A 23,982-nucleotide genomic window follows, 5' to 3' on the forward strand; every position below is an offset into this window, starting at 1 on the left:
CATGTTCATTTCTTGAAGCATTTTACCAGTGCTAATCGTAGCAGTTCTTAGTCATTCCAAACATTCTGATTGCATGTTCCAAGACATTATCTCGCCTCGTCTAAGGTATGACGGTGAAGAATAGCCTTCACTCGTACCAAGTGCAGTAGGGGTGGGTATAAAGAACACTGTGCTCAACTGTCCGATGTCGCTGAGGATTACAGGGTTCAAAAGGACCAACAACATCTGATTCGAGCACTCATCCACCATGAAAGTGAATCCCACATACGAAACCGCTTCCTTCAAGTCTATAATGAAGAAACTCATTGACACTCCAGAAGCCTTCATCCCAGATGACCTCCGGGCTGCTTTCCACTACCTATTGACACCAGATTTACTTCCGCCAGAGCAGATCGGAGCATTATTGATTGCGCTCCATCTCCGCCATGTCGAAAGGAAGTCAGAGCTCTTGACAGCAGCTGCATGCCTGCTGCGTGAACGGGCTCTCACAGCCGTAGTTGAAGGTGGTAAGGAAGATTTTGTGGTGGATATAGTTGGCACCGGTGGAGACGGGTACAATTTGTTCAATGTTAGCACAGCTGCGGGAATAGTAGCGGCGGGTGCTGGTGCGCGAGTAATCAAGGTTAGATGTGAATTCACTTAGCTACAATGTACCGACATTCTTATCGGGAAATAGCATGGAAATAAGGCTTCCACGTCTTCCTCTGGTTCTGCGGATCTTTTGGAAGCATTAGGCTGCAATTTTATTCGGCCCGGGGGTGCTTGCGATACCCAAGCAGGCCAGATAATCCGTCGTATGCCATTCTCATTCATTCTTGCGCCGCAATACCACCCAACACTGGCAACGATCGCGCCCTATCGCAAGGCCCTTCCTTTCCGAACAATATTCAACGTCCTCGGACCGCTGATTAGCCCTGCGCAGCCGAAGGGTATGGTCCTTGGAGTTCCTCAGCCCGAACTTGGTTTATCATTTGCAAAAACACTCAAGGACAGTGGAGTGATACGTGCACTGGTCGTGTGCGGACAAGAGGGGATTGATGAAATTAGTTGTGCTGGGCCGACCTGGGTATGGGAACTACGGGATGGAAGAATATCTGAAAGTGTCCTGTGTCCAGAGACATTCGGATTCAATCCCTATCCCCTCCAAGCAGTGAGAGGTGGTGGCCCAGATACTAACGCAGAAACTCTGGAAATTTTGCTTCGCTCGGGGGAGAACATTCCTCTGTCAAAGAGGCCGCTCCTGGATTTTGTGCTAATGAATGCATCTGCATTATTGGTAGTGTCTGGGTTGGCTGACACATACATCGATGGGGTCAAGATTGCGTACGAAGCCGTCATTTCTGGAAAAGCATGGTGCGCATTAGAAACTTTTCGGGATAGCCTCAAGGTTCAGGCCCAAGCCCTGGAGACCCGAGGCGACTTAGAGCAGCGGCGCAGACACTGACTTCGCGACCTTATATGGAAGTTAGTCACATTGAATTGTATTGATTCCCTGTGACTACCATGGGAAATCTCATGTGATGTCGTAACACTTTGTCACCCTTCTTCTCGTCAACTTTCTGTTTTTATTTCATCTTTCCTTTTGTTTGCTCTATGTAGCGATGTCTTTTCTCTACCTTGATAACGATATTTATTTACTATTTCAGCAAAAAATTACACATAGTAGTACAGTGGCATACAATAGCATACAATCGCATGTACTAGAAATAATTTGAATATCTCAAGGATAACATCTAGAAGTCCTTAATTTTCTTTCCATCCACATTTCTTTCTTTTGTTTTTTGTTCTCTGATACAATCATCGCAGAATTTTTGTATTTATAGACGGACCCATCTTCATATGTTGTCACAGTTTGGAAGTGTACCTATTTAACCAATTTCATCCTATAGTGGTTGAGCGTTGCTTTTTGCCGTTGCGGTATCAACTTAGCGTTATAGATTGAAATCACAGTTAGTCATCGCCGCTGTTCTGCTTTTTTAAGACTCTCCAGTGGCGTTACACGGTGCTGTATGCCCAATGCCCAGATACACAAGTCAGGCTGATTTCGCAGTATCTTGTCACTCTTACCTTGCAACCCTGTTATACTGGTAACGTTCTGGCAAATGTATCGTGGCGCTTCGTTGGCAGCGGGTGTGACATTGAACAATTCAAAGCTGAGATCGGTGCAGTTTACAGCGGGGCTGCAGACGAACTCAAGGACTAGAAAAAGATCATCATAATGTCAAAGGTTATAAGCAACGAGAATAAACGAACTGGTGTTGCCGGTGGCATTCCCCGTCCAATCATTGAAGTGTAACCCGCTAAACATCAATGTCGAAGGCGTTTCAGAGCTGTTGATACGGTTAGTATGTACAAGGCGTGTATATGATAAGAAGTTTGACCCACGCGCTACCACCGTTTGTTTGGTAAACGTGAACTGGAATATCTACCTGATCCACATTCACATTTTGGATAGTAACGTTGCGGACGTGCCCACTATACGCAAGGTTTATGGAATGCTTGGGGGCGATGATACAAACACCTGACTTACGTTCCTCCTCCTCCTCCTGTGGGAGGAGTACCGTTTACTTCCCCAGTCCACGACTTGAAATAGACCTATATAAACAGGGGAACACTTTTAAAGAGTAGAACGCGTGATTTGCCACTGTACCTACCCCAGTTCCCATGTTCGGTTGCACATCGGAAGGGAGACGGACCATCTAAGGTGGTGATATGAGAACATGGAAAATAGCGTCGGATTCGTGGATCAGTCATACTTGAAGGTCTTCCATGTAGACATTTTCGATGACATCCCTCTGTAGACTCGCAGTGAGCTTCAAGTTGACATGGAGGAAAATAGACAGATAGCAACTCACGAGATTAACATATTGGCCCAGAGAGCCGAATGCAATCCCATTCCCTCCATTACAAGTGACATTACGGACAGTTAAGTTTGTCGTATTCTGTCCGGAGATGCGTTATACTTTGCATAAAACAAGTCTAGGAAGACTTACCCCTTTGATTCTGTTCCAACCACGTATTCGGGCGTTAGTGAAATGCCCCTCAAATGAACAGTGATACGGACGCAAGACAATCATCCCCACAGGTGATATCCCAATTCATGAGTGTTACGTTGTTGCTTCTGTATGTGTCAAGGCCATCGGTATTGGGTACAAGACTAGCATATCACCCACAACTACGATTCAACATGAGGTTTGTGCAGAGAACATGAAACTCACTTGGTGCCCGCAAATTCTGGATTAGTATTGGTAGCATTACACAACATCCCATCGTACACAACATCGTCAGATTCCGCAATACAATTGCACCAGAATGGTTGTGCATCAATACGGAAATCTCGTACCACCCCTCTCGTAGCATTAAACAGCGTCAAAGATATCGGACGACCATCACCGTCTTCTTTGGTGCGATTGGAGAAAAAGTCCCACCAAATTTGACCGTTGCCTTGGATGCCACCAGTATTATGTGCATCGATTTCGAAGTCGGAACCTGTGACAACAAACCAGGAAGACTGGCTCTGGACATTCCTTTCGGTATTGTGTTGTACTATATCACAACAGGACATACCTGAATGAACACCACTTGGTATGTGTTCGACATATTGAGCCAGTATTCAATGTCTGGAATGAACTGTGAGAAATAGAGGGCTGCATTCAATCTCGTTCCGCAAATTCAAAGAGTATAAAACTTGCATTCAAGTAACCAAACAAATTGACTTTGGCAGAGTTCAGCTCCCAGGTCATCTTTCTGAAGAGTGATGAATACGTGGAAAAGATGCCAAAGTCAGCAAGCTCACCTAGTGATGTTGAAGGAGCCTTCTGTAAATGTGATTGTCCCATTAGTCCCACATTGAGAGATTGCAGCCAAAACCTGAACAAGTGGTATGAGTGTATGTAGATCGGCAAGTTTAATGTGTAGACCTGGTCAGTGTCATCCTGACCGACTCCCAACGGAGTTACAGTGCATTCTTTGTTGCGATCTATCCCCAAGCCAAGAATTACTCGAAAGTACAAAAAGAAACCAACGATTAATGAAGGAACAAAGTTTTTTGGTTTCATAGCGTGGAGAGGAGATAAAAACAACATGTCCACATCGTGGTCCTTTATAGCAGACGGGTCCGGTTATGTCATATCTAAACATTTTCAAGGTCGCTGACCTCGTTGAACTGCATGCAAAACAATCACGAGAGCCATCGAAAAATATGCGACGCGGTCCGGGGCCAGTTATCAGCGTCAGTCATCTGTTCATGTCTTCATGCCGGCAACTTCAAGCTATGAAAAGACCACCGGAGAAACATGAGCTTGACCATGAGCAAAACTGGGCTAGCGAAGAAGAACGCTTTATCTTAAATTCAAATTGAGAGAGGGTCAAAGCTGTCTCTACGAGGTCTCACGTGCGCGCCGTGTTCTACTCTTCTCACGATAATTTTTTCAACTACCATTATTATGATTTAATCGAACTATACATACAGTTTACGAATTTTGACCACGGACAATATGGTGGTGAGTAACCCTTATCAACCGCTCTGACGTCTTCTTGAGTTTTGCACAGAAAATATCCGTCCTACAACATGATCTTTCATCTCATACAGCCACTCGACCTGGAGATCCTACTCCAGTTTCGAGAAATTTAAATCCACTCGTGCATCCTTTCTCCCGCGCCCGTGAACGTACAAGAGCCTTGAATGCTGCAAAAATGGACAGGATGTTTGCCAAACCCTTTGTGGGCGCTCTGGAAGGACATGTCGATGCTGTAGAGGTCCTCGCAAAGCAAGGAGATTCAATATCAACGGTAGCGAGTGGCAGTTGGGACGGAGGTGTGTGCGTGAACTTGCATAGCTTCAAGGAACCCGAAACTGATTCAACTACAACGACTTGTAGGCGTTATAGTACACAATCTCTCCCAAAGGATCCAAATGGCACGGTTACCGCAGGGACATAAAGGGAAAGTAACGGGCCTGAGCTTCGCCGGAGACTCTCGCCTGCTCAGCTGCGGTGTTGACTGCAATGTCAAATTGTGGAAGATTGGATCAGTTCGTAGCTCTTTTTTGAAAGTGAAAAACCTAATTTCAATCTTGCAGGACGAACCTGTGAATGTTTTTCCTGGCAAATATGCTTTCAAGTATGGTGTGCTCTATATTTTTTTGTTTTCATACAAATCTCAAGGCGATCTCTTAGTTCAATAGATCATCAAAGATTCTCGTCCATATTTGCTACGGCTTCGACTCTTGTACAAATATGGGACGAAACCAAGTCAGTTTCTCATATTCGTTACTTCGTATCAGCCAATGCTTTTGACAGGAGTGCTCCCATTTCAAATCTAACTTTTCCAACGTCTACCGAAACCATCTCCTCAGTACGCTTCAATCTCAGCGAATCATCAATCCTTGCCTCTGTCGGCTCTGACCGCACATTTACCCTGTACGATATCCGTACAGGGAAAGCAGAACGTCGAGTAGTCATGCAGATGCGCGCCAATGCTCTTTCGTGGTCACCAACGTTCCCTACCAATATCCTCTTAGCTTCTGAAGACCACAACCTCTACACCTTCGATATTCGACGACTCGATGCGCCCAGTCTGATTTATAAAGGGCATGTGGCCGCAGTGATGAGTTGCGACTGGTCTCCGACAGGGACTGAGTTTGTCTCTGGAGGATGGGATCGTACGGTGCGAATATGGCAAACAGGTCAAGGGCATTCACCGGAGGTGTATCATACGAAGCGAATGCAGAGGTTTGTTTGATATTCATAGCCTATACTCTGGGCTAATCACTGTCTGAAACAGAGTGACCTCCACTCTTTTCACCACTGACGCGCGCTTCGTTCTATCAGGTTCTGACGATGGGAACGTTCGTATATGGAAAGGAAAAGCTTCGGAACGGCTTGGAATTGTCACCGCTAGAGAAAGAGCAGCGGTCGAGTACCGAAGTAGCCTCGTGGACCGATGGAAGATGGACAAAGAAGTTGGAAAGGTTGTGCGGTGAGTGCCATCTATCATCTGCCTGCTGTCGACATGTTTGACTGATCTCTCAATTAGAACGAGGCATCTACCAAAACCTGTGTATACGGCCAACAAACTCAAGAATACTATGCTTGAATCGAAAAGGGTCAAGGAGGAACGCAGGAGGAAACACACGCGTGCGGGGGAAAGCAAGCCCAAGCCAGAACGCAAAAAAGTGGTCCTGGTGGAACAGACTTGATTCGACTTCATTTCTCTATACATTGCGTAGTCGTACAGTACTCAGTATACTTGAGTATCCGATCTGCGCAATCTCATCTGATTGCATGTCCCCTCATGTTCCCAGCACGAATTTCTTCCCATGTCATTTATTGGTTCATTGTACGGGTTTGCAGATTCGATGGGGTTAATATGACGACCAGTGCCTATCTGCTCTTGCTTGATACCTTCCACTTCAAGCTCAAGACTGAGTGCTAGTGCCAAGTATTGATATATCACTCCAATTGCCATCAACCGTATGTATGTATCTCCTGGTCAAAGTTTGGGCCATCTTTTTTTTGGGTGAAGCATTTCATATTTTAGGTCAAACGACATAGTCGTTTTCCTTTACCTGCTAAGGGGGACCAGGGATTCAAACCTAGTAAGTTCTTGCAGTCTGCTGGATAGCATTTGCATATATCACAGGTCCGGTCCTGTCCGATCCGGGGCATTGATATCTTTCGGTGTCACCCCCTGGTCCGGTCAATTGACTGGCACTGGCAGTTCCAAGTCTGATGTAGATGTGGCAACCGCAACCAATGAAATTAAATGGTTACCTCGACTTCTTTCTCACAATTTCGTTTTGCTTCTGCATCTACAGCTTGATTCTTTTTCTTCCCTTTCGTCTTTTCGTTCTCGTTGCAGGTCGTGCGTGGCAGCAAGCCTGCCAGTCCATTCCTTTTACTTCGCCTTCATTTGTTCCACCTTCAACTCGGGCTCAACCATTAAATCACAGCTAGACGGATCATCTTGAAATGCTCTAGTTCATTTAAGCTATCCGACCATACGCAATACTTTATCTATTAGATGGGAACCCTCTGTCTATCTCAGGCCTTGATTCTTCGCTGCGAGTCTTTGACCGAGACTGAGAGTATTGCCTTGTTCATTCCTACTGCTGTGGAGTTCCTGTTTGCCTCGTCTTTGATATTCAGGACGTGGGATTCTGACCGGTGAGTGTCTGTCTTTGGAATGTGAAAATATGATATCTCATACATATCGATCTCGCGGCAGGAGGCACATTTTCCTAACATTTGAAGGCTGGATCTATTTTGCACTGGCTTTGCTTGAGTTGTTGTCTCACATTATCCCCGCTGTGCGGGATGACCTCGCAGTTTTTAAGGTTATCGACATTGTCATTGGTGAGATCCACATAAAGTCCTATCAGTATCTGAATTCTTCCCTCATTGGTCGCCCATATAGGTGCATTATCTTCTATTCCTCTGCTTTTGTATACTATCTTTCTATGTTTTTTTACCTGTACCGAATTTTTGGATGGTATTCCTCAACGACTCCAGATTTTTGGGAAATTCATGCTTATTATCCTCATCCCCGTTGTGATTGTCTTCAACGAAGTGGCTTCTTTCATCGGTATCACCCACCGAAGTGAGTTCTTCATGCATCCTCAATCATCTGCACCTCATCATCTGAGCCCTATATATCAGTCATAGGTACAACAGTTGCAGTCGGCTTCAGTAATCCTCAGAACAAGACGCTTTGGACTATCTTCACCGACTTCGACCTTGGTTTCATTACAGTCTATCAAGCACTTAACTTTTCATTTGCCTTTTTCCGGCTGGCTAAGGCGTTCTTGGAGCAGCAGCGGATAGAGTCTTCGGATACCGATGAGGCTTTGTTGATCAAGGGAACCGGCTGGGTCACTCTCGGAATCAAATTGGGTGCTGTAGAGAGTGCCATTGGATTCGTGCCGCCACAGTTCGGGGTAGTTCTGGCAAGGAGAATTCTGCGTTTCCTTGGGAGGGCTTTGTTGATCATCGGTTTGTTAAAAGGGTGCGTTTTCAATGCGTTGCCAAACTTGATATGTGATGTAGTCGCTTACAAACTCATAGGCTCGATGTATCCGAAGACTTTCAACAAGTCCGCGAAGAAATTATCGCTGGAAAACGCGAACGGTCATTCCGCGGTTCCCGTCTCCGACCTCTAATCTCTGACCCTCGCCTCTCCACCTTCCGTCAACTTTCTCCTGGCGCAATCCAAGCAGCATCCGATGCTTTCCGTGGAAAGGATCCTCCTAGATCATTCTCTTCACCTTCACCCGCTCCCATGGTTCCCGGAGAGCGTGTCACCATCCATTTCAATGCTGCTTCAGGCCAAGCTCCTACTCTTGAAATGCGGTTTTCTGCTTTAGATATACCTAGTCCTACTGAAATTGTTGAAAGCGTCAAGGTTCGTCCGGCCTCGGAGTGGCTTTCGACAGCACCCTCCCGGAGATCTTCATATTACGCCAATTCAACGATGACGCGTCACACACTTAACCTTTCCATGCCAGAGATGCCAAAGCTACCCCAGGCTCCCGGTGGCATTTCTGAATTTAAATACGCATCTCGGTCCAGGCCAGAACAAGAAGCAATTGTCGTTCACAACGTCTTTGCGCACACCAGAGACGTCTCCAATTTCAGAACAAACTCTGGATTCAGAGACTCCGTCAGTTCAATGAGTCATGGCGCTGGAGGGAGTTTGTCGTCTAAATTCCCTGGGATACCACCCAGAGTTACCAAGGCTTCCCAAATGGCTTTGCAGGATTCATTTTACGTTGTTGCGAGATCTGCGTCATCTGAATCAAAGGGCAAGGAAAATCAGGGCGCAGGTTTGTCTATTAGCAACTCTTTTCACCGGAAACCTGTTCCCCGAGCATCCCTTATCCTAGCACCAGCATCTATAGACCCGTTCGTCGACGAAGACACCCAAATTGGTGTTAAACTACCCACCCCGTTAGGTACTACCGAACATGCACACCAAATGAGCATCGCTCTTTCTACTGCTCCCACTACTACGAAAGACTCCCTCTTTGCTCGTCCCGCGGAATCATCCCCTCGCCCATCGTCGTATTCCCAATTCACCCCTAATACGGGCCAGACGGAGGATCCTTTCAAATACGACGCGGAGAAAAGAGATTTGGCGGCCGTTGGTTCCCGAAACAGAACTAGGGCTAGCGTAGTTCCATCTGAACTGCCTTTAGTACGAGAGAGTTCCATCCAGAGTCCAAGTCAGTACCTTGATTACCATGATCGAGGGAAAAGCATAGAAACACTTGATCTATCTTGGCTTCAACCTCCCAATTCAGGAAAGTACAATGAAAGCATTAACTCGTACTCTGAAGAAAGTACCATCGAACGAGCGATGCGTAGAAAGATCTCTTTACCTTCAACTATCCACCCGCTCTCAGGCTCTGATCCTGCTCCTCTACCTGGTTCTAGTCAGCGTCGATCTCGTTCCGCACCTCGATTTAAGAGTATCGGAAAGGCACCAAAGAGATATACACCTTCGCCAACGATAAGCTCTTATACGAGGGAGAGTATATACATCGAGCCTATCATTATTCCACCGAGACAGTACGGTGGATTCCCAAATGTCGAGGTTGAGCAGGGGAGTTTGAATGGGGGGTCAATGCTCAGTGGGATAACTGGAATGGATGGTATAACAAGCCGGACGAGTAGAATGGACGGAAACAGTGCTGGTAGTGGTACGTTACGAGACTCAAATATTCTAGGTCTGGGTAATGATACACGAGGATGAGCCTTAGGTTGGCTTTCAGGAGAGCAGTGTCGAAGTGTTAGACTTTCAACTGATCCTTCGTTCAAACCTATGTACATATATCCGCACAATTGTGATATGAATTCTGTACCAAACTCAATGGTGCAACAACAACAGGTGGCGATACCACTGACATAGTGACGATAAGTGTATGATAGTGGGAATCGGAGGAAGACCAAAAAGACAAAAGAATCCATCACGACGCCAGCAGGATTTGAACCTGCGCCCTCAAAGAGGAACAGATAGGTACGAGTTGAATTCTAATCTGTCGCCGTAACCACTTGGCTATAGCGCCTACGTAATTATAGTCCAGCGCCTACTGTGCAGTCACGCTTCAGGCTTCGTGAAAATTTGATGTCGTTTCTTGACATCATTCGTAACCACCTTCAGAACCTGCACTTGACCTGCATTATTGGAGTCTATCCCAGGGAATGCCATACCGACAATCCAAAGAAAGTGATTCCAGTATCGCCATGCCCGCAATCACAATGGAAGACGATCTGGGCATCGTCTATCTCGTGGATAACGCTCAGCAATTCTGGTCCGGTGTGTTAGTCTCGAAGGTATTAGAGAAGGGGGTTAAATATCTCACCAAATTATTTCTAGAACTGGAGGATATACTGGTGATTCCAAAAGAAGCTATACCGACTTTGGAGCAACTGGATCTGACACTAAAGAGGTCATTATCATTGTGCGCGGCGTACCATGGTGAGTGAACGCTGAGGTTTACCACTGTACTGGAGCTCATCTACTTATATAATAGAACAATACTTGCAAAGCCCTTTCCAACTGGAACACGCATGTAACATGCTCCTCGATACTGAGCTATTCGTGTTCCACTCTGAACGCATGTGCGATATTGTCACCTCTGAAGCACAATCCAACACCAATCCCCACTTCCAATTTATCTGTTTCCACGTTCTACTCAGCTTCGGCCGACGACGCTCAGATTTTTTCCGGTCACATAAACGCTGGCAACCACTTCTTCCGGTTCTTATGGACCATATCTTAGTGGAAATCGACTCGGATGTGGAGGATACATATTTTGGCCTCTCTGCGGGAGTTGGATCAGGGTCTGGATACGGTGGCGCGAATGTTCCTGTACCCATTGAAGCCAAACTACGGAGCTTAGGCGTTCGATTACTCTACGAAATGTGTAGAGTGCAGAAACTGTCTATCCAGGATCTCCGGATCTTTGATGACTCCTTCCTCGACTATCTGTTCGATTTGGTGGAACAGACAAGGCACATGCAGGATGACACGTTCAATTATTCTGTCATCAAACTAATTGTGGCACTCAACGAACAGTTCATGGTGGCATCTCTTGGGGATGAACCCGGGACGAATGGGAATGGCGCAAATCGACATTACCAATCGTCCCCGGAGAATAAGAATCGAGTAATGAGGGTGCTGATGAGGCGGCTAGGCTCAAGTCAAGCTTTTGGAGAAAACATGATCTTCATGTTAAATCGCGCTCGTAGGTGCACACTTCTTCCATATCGCAAACTGACTCAATATTTCTTAGAACGCACGCCAGAAGATCTTTGCATGCAACTTCTTGTGTTGAAACTGCTTTATCTCATTTTCACTACCAAAGGCACCGAAGAGTATTTTTATACCAACGATCTCTGTGTACTGGTCGACGTTTTCTTACGCGAACTAGCCGATCTGGATGATGATAGTGATTCGGTAGATCATTTCTGCACCTAATCCGTCTTTGATATCCCATTTACCATATTGATTCTAGCTCCGACATACCTACCTTCGCGTCCTTCACCCCCTCCTCACGAAAACTCAACTTCGCGCAATACCTTACAAACGTCCACAAATCCTCTACATGCTCGAATCACTTATACGCACCTCTAACGTACGCGACGTGAATCCGATCACAATGAGGCTGGTGCAAAGATGCCTTGGGGGTGAATGGTGTGTAGGATTGGTGAGGCAGAAACAGGTTAAGGCGGCAAAGGGTGTCAATGAAGACGACGATAAAGACAGTGAACTTAGCTGGAATGTCGCTGATACGACTGTTACGACGCATACGACGAACAAAGTAAATGGGGCACGCTCGCACCTCGGTGTCGGGTCATCATTATCCACGACTGTCGGTGCTCCTACTAACATCAGCACAACTTCTTCTGCACCATCTTCTGCACCTCGTACGCTCAAATCGAGCAAGAGCATGGAATTCAAAAAAAGCCGAAGTGGGGGTGTTACTGAGCACAGCAATTACAACAACCCCAGTACTGGAGTTCCTGATGAAATACCCGCACTTCCTCGATCTCCTCGTTCACCCTTATATTTTGAGAGCGTCCGGAGAGGAAGTAATGCTAGCAATGCAAGTTTCAGCAGTGCAAATAGCGGGACTAGTCTACATGTTGTCGCGTCCGCTGCTGCACCCTCTGAACCTCCACGTTCACGTCTGCATCCACCCCCACCTCCGCCGATTAATATCGTCTCTCCGCCTCCCTCTTCCACTACTACTTCTTCGCAGCCACCACTGTCTTCCTCCCACTCAGGACCAATCCCTCGACAACCCCGGCGTCAGGGAACAGCTAACAGTGCCCACGTCGAAGGAGCGTTCGCTGATCCCAACTCGACACACCATCACCATCATAATCATCACAGCCAACACGGAGGGTTAGGCCAGTCATTAAACTCCACATTGGTGTTATCCTCTCTATCTGGAATGTCCTTGACCACTTCGCCTACTAGAGGAAATTTCAGTTCCAAACCTAAGTCTAGTTCGGATATTAACATTTTACCAAGTCAGCCACAAGAGCAGAAAGAACGACGAAGTGCTCCGCCGCCACCTATCCAGACAAAGAGGAGAAAGCCTCCTGCGATTCCTGTTGGACGCTCCCCTGCTGGGAGTGTCAGCCCTGGGGGAAGTGGAGTGACGTTCACAGCGATCAAGAGTAGTGGGGTTTCGAGTCCACTGGGGCGATGACATTCACTAATCATCCACCGGTATTGCCTCATTTTCCGGCTTCCATGAATGAGGGGATGGTGTGTTTAGGACAGCAGCGTGTGTCGGTTATCGTTCCACATCTTCTTTCATATATTGCATTTCCTGTCGAATCACTCTCCGCATATGTTTTGGGTCTTTCATGTACATACATTCTTTATGTAGCATTAACTATGGATTTTATTTTCATCGACTTCTTCATCGTTGTTCAAACGTTCATACCTCAGAAGTACAGCGGCGTTATATGAAAGTACAGCCGTTCATATGCAAGGCGCTATAGCCAAGTGGTTACGGCGACAGATTAGAATCAATGAAAAATCTGTTCCTCTTTGAGGGCGCAGGTTCAAATCCTGCTGGCGTCGTTGGAAGTGTGATATTGTTTCCTTTTTGGCTAATTACAGTACCATTCCAAAGAAGGATTCCAACGTAGAGACACTCGTAGGAGAGACGATAAGAGCTCGAAGTTCTGGAGGTATAAATATACACTTGCTTCCACCCTGCTCCACCAAGATTGTCACGATCTTTCACTCAGATCCAAATATTTCATTCCACAACGACAAAGCAATGGCGGCAAAAAGAACTCGAGGAAGAGTAAGGTGAGCACAGAATTACGGAGTTCAATGGTTCTGTCGTTGTACTCCACACTACTACACATTGAAGATGAGGGATGTGACTCATATTATGATTCCTGAGTACACAAATGACGTCTTGAATATATACAACTAAATGGGGACTATGTAAAAGGATAGTAGGATATGCATAAAGGCATAGGAGCATTTCCGAAATTGTCCAGGGTTCTTCTACTTATCCTGACAGTCCTGTGTGATGTGATACGCCCTTAACGGTCTTCATACATTACAAGGAAAGAAGGTCTAATAGCGTCGTTTGTGAAGACCACGTATTCATCATCTTTCACACCATTTCCTTTCCCTACCACTAGCTGTTTGAACATTTGTGTCCTGTTTAATTGACCATGATATAAACACAATGTGGAGAACGTACCGAATCAAAACCTGGCGGTGGTGAGGTAACTTCTCGGTACGACGGATGGTCCCCATGAATTAGGTGTCCTTTACCAATGACAACCTTGTTCAGGAGGAGCGCCTTCAATTTCGTGGCTGCAGCTGGTCCGAAATTCCGTGAATAGCTACATGCCCTAATGATGATGATATCCCATTAAAAATAATGCAAATTAGAATTACTTCACAAATACCCACTTTGATGCGCTGGGGGACGTATAGATTCCTCTGCCGAATCTGTGTAGTATGATTCATAGAACGAAATAGAAGTATCAGCAAAAACAGAGAGATATATTCAACAATATGCGAAAATGTGGAGAAGCCAGAGAGAAAGACAAAATAACTCCCCACCTCGCTACATTTGTTTTCACGAATCCGATATCGAACGAGGATTTGATGACGCAGCAAAGTGAGCATGAGCTGGAAATACAAAAGCGGGAGCGGTCCCGTTCACCGAGGAGACACTCCCGGTTTGTCCCATGCCAACTTTGAGCTTCGTTCCCGGCACTCATTGGGGGAAATGCAGCAAATTGTGAACGTGCCTCGATGGTCCTCCTACATGTACAGGGTAAAAAGAGTCACTTTCACAATCCGATCCAGAGATTCCAATACAACCAAGCATTAGTAGGAATAGAGAAGAAACCTTACTTGTACCTGTGATAAGCTGTTGTCATTTTCTCTGGATACATGATCTTGAAGATATGTTTGACACATGGACTATTCGGGTCTGTCCATGAGTAGTAAAATTGATCCCGAACTATTTCGGAATTGGAAATCGAGGGCGGGATGAGCTGCAATGGAATCCAGAGATGAAAAAGACGATCTCACCATCATCAAAGTCTTTATGACCTGCGGGAACCTTGAGGAGTATCGGTCCCTTGGACTTGGTGATGAACATGCATGTTTGGCTGCAGAAAATATGCTCGGGACGGACGGTCTTGGCGAAGCATTCAATGCAGATATTCTCCCCACGACTTAGCGGGGGTCAGGTTAGTGTTTCCAGAGAAATGGGATAATGAAAATGTTTCTACGTACTTCATGTGATCCTTTGAACAATAATCCCCAAGTGCTCCATCAGGACTGCAGTAAACTTCCTGTTTACAGCCTTTTCGCAAGCACTGACTAGAAGAAGAAGAAGAAGTTAGTACTTGGGACGGACTGTGGAGGGACCTGAAATCATCGCCAGGTACATACCGTTGATGTCTTCTTGAACAAAAATCCCCAAACGTTCCATCCGGATTCTCATGAGCACGCTTCGAGCATCCTGGAAGACGACAGGGGGGATTGTTGGACGTTGTTCCTGTCTCATCATACACAGAGACCGTCATAGTTGAGGACTGGCATATCGTGGATCTGACACTATGGCTCGGAGCAATCACAGCAGGAGACCTCGGGACCACCATATTTTGACCAGAGGAATACTGTGAGGCTGGCCATGTTGCCACAGGATGCATGTCAGTCGGTGCAGCAGCAACGACTTCCTGACAAATGGGCATTGCTACTACCACAGGGAATCCAAAAACTGTGGGGTACACAGGGTAGTGTGCATTGGATATATAGTGCTGCATGATGATGATGTGAAACAAAGGTCGAACAATCCCAAGGAACTAAGGAGAGTGAGTGGCTCGCCTTTTTAAGGATTTGCGTGAGGGGAGGCAGGCCGTAATCGCGTTACTTGCTTTGTTTTTTTAGAGATACCGAAACGTCTGATTTCCTTTCAAGAATCGACAAAAAAAATGGTAGTAGACGAAACTAGAAAGGCCAATACATAACTCCACGCGCATCCATCGTTGCATCTGCTGCATCTGTCAAGAATCAAGCTTCTCAGATGTTACTGTATATAGTAGCCGTTGGGAATGAGACGAAAAGTACAAATGTCTTGAGAAGAGCGCGGACGGTATAATTTCGCGTTCCGTCGGTGCGTTCTGCGTTCCGACAGATTTGCGTTCACATTTGTTGCGTTCAAATATTTGCGTTCACGTTCAACATAGCTGCGTTCAGGTTAAATATTTATTATATTGACTTAATTTTTCCATTGAGCATTATCTACAAGTAATCTATGTAGTCTACCTTTCAGAACATCTGAAACTATCTCTATTGATTTGTCTGGAACATTTTAAGTTGAAACAATAAAATACCCAAGAAATTGAATTGGGGCACAGAAATTTTGCAGCTACACCTGCAGTAACAGTCACTGCAAGGTTAGCTGCACTCCACTACAGTGTATCTTGCAACGCTATTACAGCATATAGATGCTGGCATTAATTGGATTTAAAGGAAGATTTACAAATATTTAATCAATGAGGTGAGCTAATCTAGGCATCCTCCAAGACTTCCTACTCACCAATGATCAGTGTATGTTATGATCTATCTCAGTTATGTGTAAAGCAACTGTATTATCATATGTACCTGTTATGATCTATCTACATTAGGTTAGTATAGTAGTATTTGTACAGTGAATGTACTTTGAGCTCACCTCAGTTGTGTGTAAAGCAACTGAGGGACTCAAAGATAGCTGTCTGCGTAATCTATGTAGTCCTGTACAGTATAAGCTAATAATGCAATTTACAACACAGAGTCGGAATGGGGATTATGTGTGTATGTATGGAGTATCTTCCCAACAGTGTACACTCCATGTGCTTGAGACCTAGATCTCCTTTCCATTGGTTTGAGCTTGTGCTCTGGCACTCAGATGACATCTGTAAAACCTGTATTTTCAGCCAAGGGTCCAAAAGAAGTTTAGAGTGTTTCCCAGCAGCAAAAGCATTCAATGCAGACTTCTGTTAGTGCCACTGGGATTTACTCTCAGCCCTTAGCCAAGCATCCAGGTTTTGCAGATGATTCACTATCCCTCTTCGGCCCAGGCCACTTCAAATTCATTGTATTTCATATTTCAATGTGTACCTATAAACCAGAAAGCTTGCAGTAGATTGCAAGTTTTCCTTCTTGTCTAACCTACCTGCATCTCTCAGGTGAACATTCTATTTTACTATGTCTGCCTAAGCTGTACTCATGTATGGACAATTTGACAAAACAGCACCTTGTTGATTAGATGTATTTCTGCTGCCTATATGATTATAATGTGTGTCAACTCAAACTCAACACTTTCAGGTCCAAACATTAGTCCTTAGTAGAGTACACAAGTCAGCAGCTTAGTCTCCTGATGAAGGTACATTTGATATTTTTCTTACATCTGCAAAACCTATATGTTTGGTTCAGGGTCCAAAAGCAGTTGAGAGCATTTCCCAGCAGTGAAAGCACTCAGAGCAGACTGCTTTCAGTGCTTTCAGTACTGGGATCTGCTCTCTGTTGAGTGACAATCTCAGTTGATAAGAGAAACAACTGTAATAGTATATCTAAATACCTGTTGAGTGACAATCTATAGTACTTGAGTAAGACTAAGGATAAAGAAAAGAAATAAGTAATCTCACCTCAGTTGATAAGAGAAACAACTGAGGGAGTATAAAGTTATGTATCGAGTGTTATATGGTGATCGAGAAATATAGGGGTAAGTCAGAATTGGTGGCCGGAAAGAAGAATCGCACAGGACAAAGCTGAGCATACGGAGTACCAGTCCAACACTCTCAGCCCTCAGCCAAATATCCATGTTTTGCAGATGTAGGGCATAAATTTTGTGTGTATCACCTGCACTTGGATTTTGAAATTGCATACAAAGTGGATGTACCTGATAATATTCTTGGAAGTTTATGTACTCACCATTCAACAGATACCACTGTGCTTGCATGTATACACTGTGACTGCACTGTGACTGCACTGTGACCACATGTACCTGCACTCTAACTACACTGGCAGTTTGATACACAAGTGTTAAGATCATGTACAACGTGTAACCATGCCAGAGGCCACAAAGTGTCTAAGGGCGGAAGGTCGAATGGGACAGTAGTGAAGTTATTAACAACACCACCGTTATGCCGCTAGTCCCTGTCATGCCCTGACTACAACCAGGCCAGTCCCAGCAGCAACCACACGCTCCCACACCCCCTACCTCACGTATCTCACACTCCCGGTACCTCCCCAAGACAGTACAACCACCAGTACAACCACCCCTGTTTTCAATACCCTTTCTATTCCCAAACGCCTAGATCCCCCAACGCGTGCACGAAACCTCCTACCACTAGACCCATTAAGTACCAATCTCGATTACCTGCCTCATGTTCTCCAGATTCCCCAATGTCCCCTTGTTCACTTCCCGTACCTATTTAAGTAGTCTTGTAATGTCCCAAAGCCCCAGCTTGGTATATTTTGAACACACACCCTTTTGCATAGGTCCAGTCCCTGTCCCTTTGTACCTGCTCACCATATGGATTTCTCTTTACTCTCTGTTTCTCTCTCTCAGTTTCTCTCTACTCTTGTCTGTTGTCTCTACGATCATCTATATGATCCAATATACGCTTTTACTTCACGTCTAAGCAATCCAAGTGAGTCTCCAAGCTCCCCAACGCCTAACGCCTTGGTAAGCTAACCTCCCAAAAACCTCCTCGAGCTCCCCAATTGCTCCACAAGTTCTGGGACCTCGATCTAGGTAACGTCGAAGCTACCCCTTACATCGAACTACGTGCCGCTTCTCCGTTACAACCTCCAACACTCGAGGACGTCCACCTCTAAGCCCCAGTTCCCGGGACCTCCCCTCCCGGACGTATATCTTCTCAGGAGCTTACACACTCAAGACCCACTTCCACTACGGCCTATTCGATCTTACGTTGACGTTCTAGCAAGTACAACTCCTACTACGCAACACTACTAGGTTCCGTACTTCTACCTCCCCTACCTATGCCTTAGGGACCTCCCTGGACCTTATAGGAACCCCTTCAAGGGTCACATCTCTCTATCCCAGCCACTACTAGGTCATTCCTGTCCTCGGTCGCGGTTTCTGTAGCTCCCTTTGAGCTCCAGCCTGCTCCTAGCATGCTACAACATAAACTCCTTATACCAAAACCTACCCTAAGACCTATTCTGACAGGTCTTACACGGAGACATGTAGAGGGACGATGGGATAAGCACCCAATAAGGAAAGAGGAGAGTGGGATTGGTAAATGAAGGCACCCTCCCTTTGAGGGATTACCGCTAGATCTGGCCCGGAGGTTTCAATGCCAGTGCATAGGACTTTGTTGAGTTCCATGTGCAAAGGCACATGGTGCTTGACAGCAGACAAGTTGACAACCATCACTCAGATGCCCCCAACTTTCAACATTCCTTTTGCAACTCAAATCAACCTCAACCACAACTCACATGCTGTCACTGATGTCTCGGATGGGACAAACATGAACCACAAAAAATTAGCAATTCCATGTAAAAAGTGTTTTTTGGCAAATCCTATGTAGCTTGTATAGGATATATAGAAGGTTAGGTTATGTATTCTCAGTCCAGTTACTACAACAACCAAGGTTAAGTACTATTGAGTACTACCAGGCACTACCTGAGACCCCACTTTTGGCTACTGGTTATTACTTCATACTTCAATTACAACTACCAGTCACTATATCATTCTACAGGAAGGGGTACTTGTCTATAGTGCTATTTTTACTGCTCAAGCTACTTGCTACTACCTAGTGAAGTCTGTGATTCCTGATGTAGCTTTGTTTGTGGAGAAGCTTAAGTGCATAGTTACTAGCCTTTTGAATAAACAAATCTGAGCAAGCAGCTATGTCTTTCTTGCATAGTGACAGCCCTAGTTTACTCCAACAATGTAATTACAGCAATTATATGCCTCCATCTCTGAGTTAATCTTTGTGATTTTGTCTACATCCACAAACAAGCTTAAGCAGTGCTCCAACAGCATGAGGAGCCTGATTTTATCCTAGACTTTTGGAATTAGCTGTATTTTGAATATTCCTATATTAATTTCAGCCTGATCTTTAGCAGATTGTTCCAAAATAATCTCAGCTCCAATTTTTCAACCTAATCTTTGTGAGGAATATGTTTCATTCCTGCAGTGTTTACTTCCAGTCCAACCCATGCTATGAAACATGTATATCTGTGCTATCAGTACACCCTGCTTATTACAACTACCCTCCGACACATAAGGTGCAGTCCACAACAGTGGAGCCTAGTGAAGACTAGTTATTGAATTACTTGGAACTAACTCAAAATTTGCAATCCAATCTCGAGTGGAGCCAGAACGCACCCTGAACGCACCTGAACGCATGGAACGCAGGTGAACGCAAAGATCAAAATTGAACGCATATAAGGTGAACGCACCTGAACGCATATGGACGCGACATCAATTCATCAAATTTGCGTTCATACATTGATTGCGTTCCGAGTTTACATAAATATTGTTAAATTTCGATATTTTGACTGAAATGTTACTAATTGTTTCACTAATCTACTACATATTGTACAGTCTATGCACACATTATGTATAGTACAATCGAAGTAATTAATAATTGAACACTAAAATCATATTATTGTACATAATATAATAAATATATGAACGCATATGAACGCACGAAACGCGAACGTGAACGCAGAACGCACCGACGGAACGCAAATTTCTACCTACCGAGAAGAGCGTACATCAGGCGTACATAAACATTTGGTCTTAGGCGCCGATGAAAAGAATATAAACGGCTCATTGACTCATTGATAATTCAAATTGGTTGGTGTCCGAACATCAACCTCGATGCTCACACACTTTGACCTCCGATTGACGTCGACCCACAAACCACCCACAAACTATCCTATTCAATTGAGTAGATCGGGCCTGTTAAAATTGATTTACCTCTTTGTTCAAACTCCCTTGTTTTGCAAATCGCAACGACTTTTCCCATCTTGCAATATGGTGGGTCTTCTGATTCTGACATGGCATTCTGTCTCGGGGGGCTGCGGGGACTTGTGGGGACTTGTTCTGAGAAACGATTGCACACCAATTTGAACGTAGCCTTTTTTAATTTATTCAATTCCAGTCTATGGTATGTTCATTCTCGAGGGACTCACGACTGATATACTGATACCATACCTAGCAAATTACTGGGCAAATCCGGAGTGCAATTTGGAGGACACGATTTTCAGGTACCCATCTTGTTTGTGCAACGGACCTAGTCTCTACATATATTGTTCGTCTGTTTTGTTTTTCTTCCCCTTCCCTTACTACCGTCTTCTTCTTCTACTGCTATCACATTTCTATGTCTTCGGCTTACTACTCCCTCTCCTCATAGCAACCTTTTATCCCATCCAAATCAATCAATTTCGAAGTGATGCAAACTGCTATAGTCATTCATCCCGATTTTTCCCAAGGGCCAAAGCATTGCCTCCTCCTCCTCTTCACCTCACCTTGACCGCGTGTTAGTGGAAGCACTTATCAAAGTGCTTGTTTTATTTTTGTCAAAGATGATTGAAGGGCCATCATTTGAGTCAGTTGTCAGTTTGCTGTAAGGACCCACATTTACCATTGAGTTATCGAGTGAGTCTTGTTTCTATTCAGTGGACGCCGCAAGGACTTTGTTCTACTACTAGTACTTACTCCAACAGAACTCTATAAAATGGTTCACTACCTCCGTTCTTTTTCTGCACCGAGTCCCCCTTCTTTCAGTACACAAACGACCAATCAATCATGCCAAACACCAACTCTTCCCGCTCTTCGTGGTTAACTATCCAACAGCCTGAGCATTTTCCAGGAGACTCTGAGAGTAGAGTATCCCTCTATTCCGGACCCGTTCCCAGGGAGGATACTACTCATTCGATGGCACTTTCGGCGGTGAATGGTCCTTTGAGTACTAGGCACTCAGCCCCCCATAGTATCTCCAATAGTTACCCCTCCAACCCATCACGAGACAGTAATCACGACCGGCCTGAACCCACTGCATCTCTCGAAGTTTACATGCGAGACCGCGGTATAGTTCCCTCGAGCGCTAGTGCTAGCCCTGCTAGTGCATACCGTGGAGAAAATCGTTCTGATGCTGGGAGGCATAGCCACGGTGAGATTGGTCTGGGTCTACCTGTCGTACATAGCATGCTATCGATCGTGCCAAGTGCGACTACCGCAGTCGCAGTCATTCCCGGGTACCCCATGCTAGTGCAAACAAGCTTTAGCCCGACCAATTTGGACTCAGGACCTTTCAGTACCGGTGCCGCCAGTTGGAGTTATGGTACTTATACTGAGAACTACATCGGTGGCTTCAACGGGGGTCACCACAATGGGGATTATAGTCACAGCAACAAGCACGCTGAAAGTTCTTGCTACCCTCGCCGTGGCAACCGCGATGGCAATCGAATCTTCTTCTACCATAAACACCAGCCGTATTTCGAGTTCACGAACTTTTCTCGCCATACTGTTTCGTATGAGGGGAAGATATACCCTACAAGTGAACATCTTTTTCAGGCTTTCAAGGTCAGTGGGGAGCATCATGATTGTGTTTTTTTTGACTCATATATAAATATACGCTATATATCTTGTTCTCTGAATCGGCCAGTTCATCGACCATAATCCCCACCTCGCGGAACACATCCGCACTTGCTCGGATCTTCCCCGTGTAGCTCTCATTGAAGCCCATCGTCTCCACGAGAAGCAGAGATCGGACTGGAGAGAGGTCAATGTCGAAAAGGTTCGTAGTAAAACTGATTTACATTCACAAATCATATCATTCCTCAATTTTTTTTTCCAATTTGACAACTACGTATTTCATAATTCCCATAACTCCCAACCCCTCAGATGGAACTCACGCTCTACCTCAAATTTACCCAACACAGACAACTTAGAGAAAAGTTGGTGTCCACGGGAAATGCGGAACTCGTTGAGGTACGTGAATCCGTTCCGTTCCGTTCCTGTTTCGCGCCCCGGTTGTTCCTGTTCTATTCCCGACCTTTTCCCCCTTCATGTCTTTTCCTCTTTCTCTTTCCTTTTGTCCTGTTCCTCCGAGCCTCCCCTGCATTGACTCTCAACATTACTCAACAACACATTGTATTTGATACAGAACTCGGACACAGACAGTTTTTGGGGCATCGGCCCAGACGGACGTGGACGAAACGAACTCGGGAAGGCTTTGGAGAGGTTACGAGCGTATTTGCGTGGTGGTGCTTGATCTGCCAAATCAACACTCATACTACTAAGATATGACATGATCCCGATGGCGGCAGAGTCAAGGGTTTCAGTTAGATTTCGGTAGAACTCTGTATGGTGAACACTGAATTTGTAGACTAGTACCACAGTATGTCAGTATTTGGACACTTTGCTTCCCTCCTGTATTCTTGTACGAGATGCCGATGAATGGCAAGGGGCCGGCGAGCGACTCAGAAATTCAAGTATTATTAAATGTCGTGATATACGTAACTGTAGAATAAGGGGGAGGCATTGAGGATGAAAAATCACTGAGACTTGAGGATCCGTTACAGCCTAATTTAATTGTCCATTCCGCTATATCCAATTCTTCCGTCTCCTGGATAAAACAAGGGAAGTGAGGGAGGGGTTTGGGCACAATAGGTACTGGTCTATTGAGGTCTAAAGCTCTCGTGGGGATATGGAGGAGTATGGACTCGGTTACTGGGAGAGAAGGGAACAAAGTTGTTTCATTTATTATAGTCTATACTCTATAGGACGATCATCGTAATACTCAACAAATCGTAACCCATCCTAGTTATATCCAGTGTCCACCACATCAATCAAATTCTAGTGATTCCCTCTCTATGATCAACAAACCCCACCACCTTGTAGATACACTCTCAGCCTTTCCAAAGCCTTCCCAAACTCATTCCTTCCATGCCCGTCAGGACCGTTTCCCCAGAAACTATCTGTATCAGAGTTCTGTGACTGTTACGATCACTTCTTTTTCATCTTATCTTTCTCCTTATCCCTTGTCTTATCTTTTATCTTTTGTCTTATCTTCTATCTCCCTTATCCTATATCTTGTCTTATCTTGTCACCTGACCTATTATTTATGCTTACTGATACAACATGCGCTTTTCATTTACTTATATTAAACACAGCAGTCTCACAACACGTATACAGCATGGCGATCGAGCTTTCATTACTTACACATTGCTTTACTTATGTTCTACTCATGTTTACCACTAACCCAGGGCGTTGGGCATTACTAGGGCAGAGGGTTGTTCACTAGTATATAGGCTGTAGTTACTTGCTGTATTTCCTTAGCTTTGATCTCGTCTATTCTACCTGGTTTAGCCCAGAACTTTGCTTACTTCCTTTATCGCCTTACTGTTGAGGTTTTCTTGAGTGTGACACCTGGTGACACCCGTTACTAGAACCAGTCG

General features: G+C 45.1%; 7 protein-coding genes and 2 non-coding genes across 9 annotated transcripts; 6 read left to right on the forward strand and 3 right to left on the reverse strand.

Annotated features, from left to right (window-relative positions):
* Nucleotides 1–10: 10 nt before the first annotated feature.
* Nucleotides 11–1,444, forward strand: C8R40DRAFT_1191485 (glycosyl transferase family, a/b domain-containing protein; the record flags this gene model as incomplete). Its single annotated transcript, XM_046233057.1, has 2 exons — nucleotides 11–622; nucleotides 677–1,444. Exons 1-2 carry the CDS (start codon nucleotides 248–250, stop codon nucleotides 1,442–1,444), a joined length of 1,143 nt encoding a protein of 380 aa, XP_046091410.1. The 5' UTR covers nucleotides 11–247.
* A 510-nt stretch (nucleotides 1,445–1,954) lies between these two features.
* On the reverse strand, nucleotides 1,955–4,058 carry C8R40DRAFT_1033606 (pectin lyase fold/virulence factor; the record flags this gene model as incomplete). Its single annotated transcript, XM_046223353.1, has 13 exons — nucleotides 1,955–2,191; nucleotides 2,240–2,330; nucleotides 2,386–2,475; nucleotides 2,531–2,595; nucleotides 2,655–2,699; nucleotides 2,757–2,795; nucleotides 2,856–2,942; nucleotides 3,061–3,157; nucleotides 3,219–3,517; nucleotides 3,568–3,647; nucleotides 3,689–3,747; nucleotides 3,797–3,870; nucleotides 3,921–4,058. 13 exons carry the CDS (start codon nucleotides 4,056–4,058, stop codon nucleotides 1,955–1,957), a joined length of 1,401 nt encoding a protein of 466 aa, XP_046091411.1.
* Nucleotides 4,059–4,496: 438 nt separating this feature from the next.
* On the forward strand, nucleotides 4,497–6,199 carry C8R40DRAFT_1157910 (WD40-repeat-containing domain protein; the record flags this gene model as incomplete). The annotated part of the gene is made up of 8 exons (XM_046229679.1): nucleotides 4,497–4,502; nucleotides 4,552–4,816; nucleotides 4,881–5,032; nucleotides 5,081–5,121; nucleotides 5,178–5,252; nucleotides 5,301–5,732; nucleotides 5,785–5,979; nucleotides 6,037–6,199. 8 exons carry the CDS (start codon nucleotides 4,497–4,499, stop codon nucleotides 6,197–6,199), a joined length of 1,329 nt encoding a protein of 442 aa, XP_046091412.1.
* Nucleotides 6,200–6,746: 547 nt separating this feature from the next.
* Nucleotides 6,747–9,944, forward strand: C8R40DRAFT_245360 (uncharacterized protein). The gene is made up of 5 exons (XM_046234473.1): nucleotides 6,747–7,166; nucleotides 7,228–7,355; nucleotides 7,417–7,599; nucleotides 7,659–8,004; nucleotides 8,064–9,944. Exons 1-5 carry the CDS (start codon nucleotides 7,024–7,026, stop codon nucleotides 9,748–9,750), a joined length of 2,487 nt encoding a protein of 828 aa, XP_046091413.1. The 5' UTR covers nucleotides 6,747–7,023; the 3' UTR covers nucleotides 9,751–9,944.
* Nucleotides 9,945–9,967: 23 nt separating this feature from the next.
* C8R40DRAFT_t30 lies at nucleotides 9,968–10,063 on the reverse strand. Its single transcript has one exon. It is a non-coding gene; the product is annotated as a tRNA-Ser (tRNA).
* Nucleotides 10,064–10,241: 178 nt separating this feature from the next.
* Nucleotides 10,242–11,797, forward strand: C8R40DRAFT_1033282 (uncharacterized protein; the record flags this gene model as incomplete). Its single annotated transcript, XM_046223333.1, has 5 exons — nucleotides 10,242–10,314; nucleotides 10,375–10,476; nucleotides 10,532–11,245; nucleotides 11,294–11,457; nucleotides 11,516–11,797. Coding segments are annotated over 5 exons (1,335 nt in total), but the record flags the coding sequence as incomplete, so codon positions are not given.
* Nucleotides 11,798–13,006: 1,209 nt separating this feature from the next.
* Nucleotides 13,007–13,098, forward strand: C8R40DRAFT_t26. The gene has a single exon. It is a non-coding gene; the product is annotated as a tRNA-Ser (tRNA).
* A 274-nt stretch (nucleotides 13,099–13,372) lies between these two features.
* On the reverse strand, nucleotides 13,373–15,624 carry C8R40DRAFT_1079728 (uncharacterized protein). The gene is made up of 8 exons (XM_046227056.1): nucleotides 14,950–15,624; nucleotides 14,791–14,877; nucleotides 14,584–14,729; nucleotides 14,404–14,512; nucleotides 14,107–14,310; nucleotides 13,954–13,992; nucleotides 13,739–13,892; nucleotides 13,373–13,676 (listed from the first exon to the last, which is right to left on the reverse strand). Exons 1-8 carry the CDS (start codon nucleotides 15,321–15,323, stop codon nucleotides 13,575–13,577), a joined length of 1,215 nt encoding a protein of 404 aa, XP_046091415.1. The 5' UTR covers nucleotides 15,324–15,624; the 3' UTR covers nucleotides 13,373–13,574.
* Nucleotides 15,625–21,784: 6,160 nt separating this feature from the next.
* On the forward strand, nucleotides 21,785–22,796 carry C8R40DRAFT_1033840 (uncharacterized protein; the record flags this gene model as incomplete). Its single annotated transcript, XM_046223373.1, has 4 exons — nucleotides 21,785–22,105; nucleotides 22,188–22,319; nucleotides 22,427–22,513; nucleotides 22,689–22,796. The coding sequence occupies 4 exons, from the start codon at nucleotides 21,785–21,787 to the stop codon at nucleotides 22,794–22,796; spliced, it is 648 nt and encodes a 215-aa protein (XP_046091416.1).
* Nucleotides 22,797–23,982: the final 1,186 nt, after the last annotated feature.

This window comes from Lentinula edodes (assembly GCF_021015755.1).
Source record: "Lentinula edodes strain Le(Bin) 0899 ss11 chromosome Unknown C8R40scaffold_2, whole genome shotgun sequence".
NCBI lineage: Eukaryota > Fungi > Basidiomycota > Agaricomycetes > Agaricales > Omphalotaceae > Lentinula > Lentinula edodes.

What these genes read in the sequence shown, in the direction of transcription:
- C8R40DRAFT_245360 (XM_046234473.1), top strand. Translation starts at nt 7,024, where the DNA reads ATGGGAACCCTCTGTCTATCTCAGGCCTTGATTCTTCGCTGCGAGTCT. An exon ending in GGTTATCGACATTGTCATTG is followed by an intron (nt 7,356 to 7,416) that starts GTGAGATCCACA and finishes TCGCCCATATAG; the next exon opens with GTGCATTATCTTCTATTCCT. An exon ending in CATCGGTATCACCCACCGAA is followed by an intron (nt 7,600 to 7,658) that starts GTGAGTTCTTCA and finishes CCTATATATCAG; the next exon opens with TCATAGGTACAACAGTTGCA.
- C8R40DRAFT_1079728 (XM_046227056.1), bottom strand. Translation starts at nt 15,323, where the DNA reads ATGCAGCACTATATATCCAATGCACACTACCCTGTGTACCCCACAGTT. An exon ending in TCATAAAGACTTTGATGATG is followed by an intron (nt 14,513 to 14,583) that starts GTGAGATCGTCT and finishes ATTCCGAAATAG; the next exon opens with TTCGGGATCAATTTTACTAC. An exon ending in GTGAAAACAAATGTAGCGAG is followed by an intron (nt 13,993 to 14,106) that starts GTGGGGAGTTAT and finishes CATACTACACAG; the next exon opens with ATTCGGCAGAGGAATCTATA.